Below are 6,326 nucleotides of genomic sequence, written 5' to 3'. Positions count from 1 at the left end.
TTAAGATACCTTATGAGATAAACTGGTTAATATCCCAACTTCTTGAGTATAAAGTATCACTTCCTTTTGCGTCTTACTTAATGTCTTAACTTCTTGAATATGCTATAATTTTACTTACTTTTACTTTTTTTAACACTAATTTTGAAGAATGAGAGAGTTGTGCGAAGTTCTAAATAAATTTAAAATTACTAATTATATATTATTGAAAATTCTTTTTTTTACTTTAATGTTATAAAAAAAAAGGGGCATTTTAAGATGAAAAAAAAAAAAGTTGAAAGCTTATCCCACTTTTCTTAATTAAGCAATCTTTATATCACCCTCTCAATGGGTCTGAAAGCCTGCATCCATTTTAAATGGTTAGGGGCTGATCAAAATAAACAGGGCATATGCGTAAATAAATTACAAGCTCACTACATATAAATCCAAACCCTAGGCTCCCTTTCTCCGCTAAAAACCCTAGCTCCCTGCTTCTCATTTCCTCACTCCACACACCCCCACTGAAATGGCCACCGCCGCCGCACGCCCTCTTGTGTCCGTCCAAACCCTGGAGGGCGACATGGCAACCGACGGCGGGAACGCCGTCCACTTGCCGGACGTGATGAAGGCTCCGATCCGCCCGGACTTGGTGAACGAAGTCCACGCTAACATGTCCAAGAACAGCCGTCAGCCGTACGCCGTCAGCCGCCGCGCCGGACATCAGACCTCCGCCGAGTCCTGGGGGACTGGTCGTGCCGTATCCCGTATCCCCCGTGTTCCTGGAGGCGGAACCCACCGCGCCGGACAGGGTGCCTTCGGAAACATGTGCCGCGGTGGTCGGATGTTCGCTCCGACCAAGATCTGGCGGCGATGGCACCGGAGGATCAACCTCAATCAGAAGAGGTTCGCCGTTGCGTCCGCCATCTCCGCTTCTGCCGTCCCTGCCCTCGTCATGGCTCGAGGCCACCGCATCGACACTGTCCCGGAGATTCCTCTTGTTATTGGGGATTCTGCTGAGAGCGTGGAGAAAACATCGGGTGCGATCAAAATTCTGAAGCAGATAGGTGCTTATCCAGATGCAGAGAAGGCCAAGGACAGCCATTCGATCCGCCCCGGAAAGGGTAAAATGCGAAACCGCAGGTACATTTGTAGGAAAGGCCCGTTGATTGTTTATGGAAACGAGGGATCGAAGCTCGTCAAGGCCTTCCGTAATATTCCGGGTATTGAGGTCGCCAACGTTGAGCGCCTCAACCTTTTGAAGCTTGCGCCTGGTGGCCACCTCGGAAGATTCATTATCTGGACCAAATCAGCCTTTGAGAAGCTGGACTCAATCTATGGTTCGTTTGACAAGCAGTCAGAGAAGAAGAAGGGTTACGTCCTGCCTCGGTCTAAGATGGTTAATGCGGACTTATCTAGGATCATCAATTCGGATGAAATTCAGTCTGTTGTCAGGCCGGTGAATAAGGTCGTCAAGAGGGCACCAATGAAGAAGAATCCTCTGAAGAATTTGAATGTACTTTTGAAGCTCAATCCATATGCTAAGACTGCAAGGAGGATGGCGCTTTTGGCCGAGGCTCAGCGTGTAAAGGCCAAGAAGGAGAAGCTAGATGAGAAGAGGAAGCAAGTTCCGAAGGTATAACTGTTTTTGCTTTTATGTTTTTCAATACCTTTATTTGTTTATCTGTTGTTATGGCTCGCAGTCATTGTTTGCTTAATTATCTGCTATATGTTACTTTGGTGCATATTATACGTAAATGATATTGTACAATATAGGCTTCATATAATTTTCTAGTAGTTAAATACTGTACCAGTATAATTGTTGTTGCTGTATTTTTTTTTTACCACTCTTAGGCTTAGAGTACCTTTCCATGCATATTATTGGATTTGTTTTGGAATTCCAACTTTATTAAGTTTGAAAATGTATTTGTTGCAGGTTTATATTTTGTTTTGTAAGATTAATGTTGAATTCCAATTCACTATTTTCTTCTCAAGTCCATCTAAATGAATGCAGCCTTCTGATTGTTGGCGGCTCTTCCTTCCCTCAAATACCCAAAAAGGATAAAATACTGCTTTGATAACCTTACTTTAAAAATTTTCCTTGTCCACACATGTCAAAATTTGGCAAATTACCTATTCTAAAGTTAAATATACTCTTCCTTCAGTGATTTTTCAATGTATTCATGGTCAGAAAAAGCTTGCAATGCATGATGTCAAATAGAAAGTAATACATATCAAAAGAAGTATTCTGATTGATAAAAATTAATAATTTATTCAGTTTTTTTTTTTACAATTCACGATGTGATAATGTATTTATTTATTTGTATTTAAGAAATTTGTGCCTAAAAATCCTTTGTTCTGCGTTTGTTTGTGTTTTTTAAGAGATGAATTTCAAAAAGTTATTTTGAGACCTTAAATATATGTGAATGTTGTTGGATATTATGCCTTGATATATGTTTGTAGTAACTTGTGTTCCTGTTGCACTAACTAAGTTCTTTTTTACAGTACTATTGTGTTCAATTTTTTATATTTCAACTTTATTAAAATTATATTTTAGTCTATAAATGTTTTTCAAGGTTGAGGGATGGCAGTTAGAATTTAAGGGAATTTACTTTTCCAAGTAAATTTTTTTCCCTTTATTTATTATAATGCCAAGGAAATAGGGGTTCAAGTGAATTAGCTGGTTTGAGTGTTGAGCGAAGCAGATTTCTTTTAGCATTTGAACTGATGAGAAAAATTTGGTATATAGTTTTGCAATGGGATGCTATGTGATGGTGATAAACACGTCTAGACATTTATTTAAGCTTACGGAGTTGATAATATTGTGTATTTGTTAACCATATTTCTCTGAAATGCTATACATATATATGTATATATTTCTGTACTTTATTGTATTGGACAGATTTGTTAAGGTTCTTCACCCTGATAAAAGTTCAAATACACGATACTGTTAGAGGGACTTGCAATGCATGATACCATAAGGGATACAAAATATTGGAAAATTGATATATGATTTGACAACTATGGTTATATTTTTTTTTGGTGACTGTTTCCTGGTATACTGTTGTCTTCTATAGCTTGAATATCATGTATTGCTGTAGAACTTCAAAACTCTTAACATTTATTAAGAGTATATATCACACCAATGGATCTAATATCAATTGTCGCATTCTCTTAGCTTTCATATATGATTGTTCCATGGTAGTTTATACTTTCATGGCTGCATTTCATAATGTATGCATTTTCAAAATCTGTGTTTTTTGCCATACAAATGGTGTTTTACTTGTTTATATTAATTGTGTTAAGAAATATTTTCTCGGCTTTTTTGGAAATGTTACATTGGGTGCACCCCCTTAACTTGCCTATTTTCCAGATATTTTTGTTTATCGTCAAGTGCTCAAATACTTGTTCCTTAGTCAAGTTAATACATGTGTAAAATTGGTTACCCTCATGATTAGTTTGATGCCCTTGGTAACATCCATGATCATTACCTTTTAGGGGGTTTAAGTACATTTTTAGTCAAGTTATACATTTGTAAACTCGGTTATTCAGGATTAGTTTGATACCCTTGGTGTTAAAATCCATGATCATTGCCTTTTAAGGGGTTCTAATTACATTTTTATTGAATTCTTTCTGTATTTATAGTTTTATAATTTTCTTGTTTCAGGGACCAGACATGACAATATATGTTTAGATTGGGTTGATTTTAGTTATATCCAAAAATTTTCTGAAATGAAAAAAAAACTGATGAGAGTATAATTTTATAATTTAATGGTCCTTTTACCTAATCATTGCATACTAGGTCAGTCGTAACCAAACTAGGTAAGTTGTAACCAAATGGAGTCTTGTGTACTCTCGTCTCATCATTGTAAGATGTAAATCTTTAATTGGACCACCACTGGGGTACCTAAACTGATTGCAACTTAGCTTTTGAAATTGTAAATTTGTGACTTCTTATTTTAACAAGCATGCTGTGCTATCTGTTTTGTAATTAAATTACTCTTGGGCTAATATTTAATTTGATTTTCTTTACATGCATTGTAAGTTAACCTTGTGAAATTTTCAATTTTGTGCAGTTTACTTGTCAAATTAATTGTCTTGAGTTAATGCTGTGCTACTTGAAGTAGTTTTTAATTTTTAGGGAATGGATGGTTCTTTTTTCTATGTATTTATCAGTTCTACTGATGTCTCTTGTTTTTGAGTAATGTACCATATCAATTTGTACAATTTTCATACTTGTAAATGCAAACTCTTTGTGAGTTTCTACAGAGTTTGATGATTTGATCTTTATGTTTGGTGCACATGATGGCACAAATGCAAATTATACATGATTATTTTTCGAAATTAAGGGTATTTTTATTTTTTGATAACAAAGACTTGGAACATTTTCTGACCACTTCCCCATCCCATTTTTTCATTCAATTTTCAGGAAGAGGCAGCTGCAATCAACGCCGCAGGTAAGGCATGGTACCAGACTATGATTTCAGACAGTGACTACACAGAGTTTGAGAACTTCTCCAAGTGGCTTGGTGTCTCCCAGTAATTTTGTTTTCTGTTTTCAAAATTTTCTTATAGACCTTAGTTTTGTTTAATTTGTTTTGTGTTTGGTATCAAATTGCTTGATCTGCTCCTCCGAGTTTATGGATGAGTTAGGTGGGAAGGGAAATACTGAAATAAAGCTACACCATTACAGACATTGGGTTTTTCCCTTCCCTCTCTGGACCCCGCATACACGGGAGCTATGTGCATCGGGCTGCCATTTTTTGTCAAGGTTCTAGTTAGGTGGAGAAAATTTTATTTGCTACAGTACTGGTATTGAATATGCTAGGACTCAATTTGGTGATTGAAAAACGGATTACTTACTGTGTGATCTTTAAATTACATTGGTATTTTACTTAAATTTTTTGCTCGTATACTCTGTGTGTTGCCTTGATCCTAACTGGGTTGTCAGGCACTTGGTCTTATTTTGTTTCTGTATTTCCATTTTCTGCACTATTGTCAACCGTAAATGATCTTTGATGGTTTGGTCTATTCAAATATTTGTAGCGATGCGTGTTGTGGATCTGGTATGTGGAATGCCCAGAAACTTGGGTTTTATACAGATGGTTAGTACTTAGAAAACAATAAAAATGCCTTCTGTTTAGATTCGAAGGGTGGTTAGAGTAGGCAGCAGCTGTTGTGTCATCCTCTCTTTAATTTGCATTCAGAATCATTAGAGTTTCATGGTCCCCCGAGTGTCCATGTTTTAAAAACCTGATTGCTTTTGTGAGATTCCCGTTGACCCACTCTGCACAATTGAGCTAGTTGAGATTTCAAATCTACGCTGTATGCACTGTTCTTTTTGTTCTCAGTGCGTGGTTGTTGCTGCCAAGAATCGGCCAAACTGAAGCAAGCCTTGTAATAAACTATCCTCGTGTTGGGTTTCAAAGATTTTACAAACAGAAAATTGATTTACGTTGGTTGATGCTTACCCAAGAATTCCATTTGATTTCTTTAAACCCGTCCAACTTCGATTATCTGATGATATCCGATTTGCTGCATCTTAAATTATCCAAATATAAATTGTAATTTTATATATTGGATTTGTAAATGAGTTTAGCTTTCTAGAACTGTGTTGTGTATGCAAGTATATTTGGGGTTATTAATTAGGGAGAGATCTCTTTTTCAAGGTTTAGCAACAAAAGATGTAGACCTTATAAAAGTTTTAAAGTATTGCAGATTTCTTTTGAGGTCGAGTAGAAAGACCCAAGGCTTGTTAGGTTTGGCAAAAGAATGTAGGCTTCTTCATATTTGTAAATATGTTATAAGGACAAGTTTAATGAGGAGCATAAATGTAGAAAATCTATTGTTGAAGGAAATTTGTAAAATTTTATGGGAGATAAATGTTTTTATTTGTCAGAATAGTTCTACTTAGGCACTCTTCCAACCCAATCTAGTTATTTTGTATTCTTATTATAAATAATTTCTCTCATTTAAGTGGTTAAGAGTTTGATCAAGGGGCTAGAACTTTTCTTTTGAGATAATACCTTAATATTCAAGTAAAGAAAGGTAGTGGTATGAACTTATTATTCCGGTGTGGCTCAAGTGATAAATTCAGGGCTTTTCGGTAAAATGGTTAGGATTCGAGTCTTGGGAGTTTTAATGTTTTATTTGAAATGTGTTTAAGTAGAGAATGATAGAGTTGTTAAGTTCATTATTTTAATGGATTAGTTGAGTGTCCAAGGGGCCTTGAGCATTACTATTTCAAAAAAACAAAAAAAAAATTCTCTCGTCTTCTTATATTTTTCAAAGTTATCTCTGTTTTTATATTTTTGTTACGTATTATACCAAAATTTTTTTGTATTTATGATTTT

General features: G+C 35.9%; 1 protein-coding gene across 1 annotated transcript; it reads left to right on the top strand.

The window, feature by feature from the left end:
* Window positions 1-326: 326 nt before the first annotated feature.
* On the top strand, window positions 327-4,883 carry LOC131149496 (large ribosomal subunit protein uL4). The gene is made up of 2 exons (XM_058099966.1): window positions 327-1,609; window positions 4,403-4,883. Exons 1-2 carry the CDS (start codon window positions 503-505, stop codon window positions 4,514-4,516), a joined length of 1,221 nt encoding a protein of 406 aa, XP_057955949.1. The 5' UTR covers window positions 327-502; the 3' UTR covers window positions 4,517-4,883.
* Window positions 4,884-6,326: the final 1,443 nt, after the last annotated feature.

This window comes from Malania oleifera, chromosome 2, assembly GCF_029873635.1.
Source record: "Malania oleifera isolate guangnan ecotype guangnan chromosome 2, ASM2987363v1, whole genome shotgun sequence".
Lineage (NCBI taxonomy): Eukaryota > Viridiplantae > Streptophyta > Magnoliopsida > Santalales > Ximeniaceae > Malania > Malania oleifera.
The sequence above is the reverse complement of the archived record's forward strand: the minus strand, read 5'-3'. Positions and strand labels throughout refer to the sequence as shown.

Coding starts and splice junctions, on each gene's coding strand:
- LOC131149496 (XM_058099966.1), top strand. CDS start 503: ATGGCCACCGCCGCCGCACGCCCTCTTGTGTCCGTCCAAACCCTGGAG. Junction 1,610..4,402: donor AGAGGAAGCAAGTTCCGAAG/GTATAACTGTTT, acceptor TTCAATTTTCAG/GAAGAGGCAGCTGCAATCAA.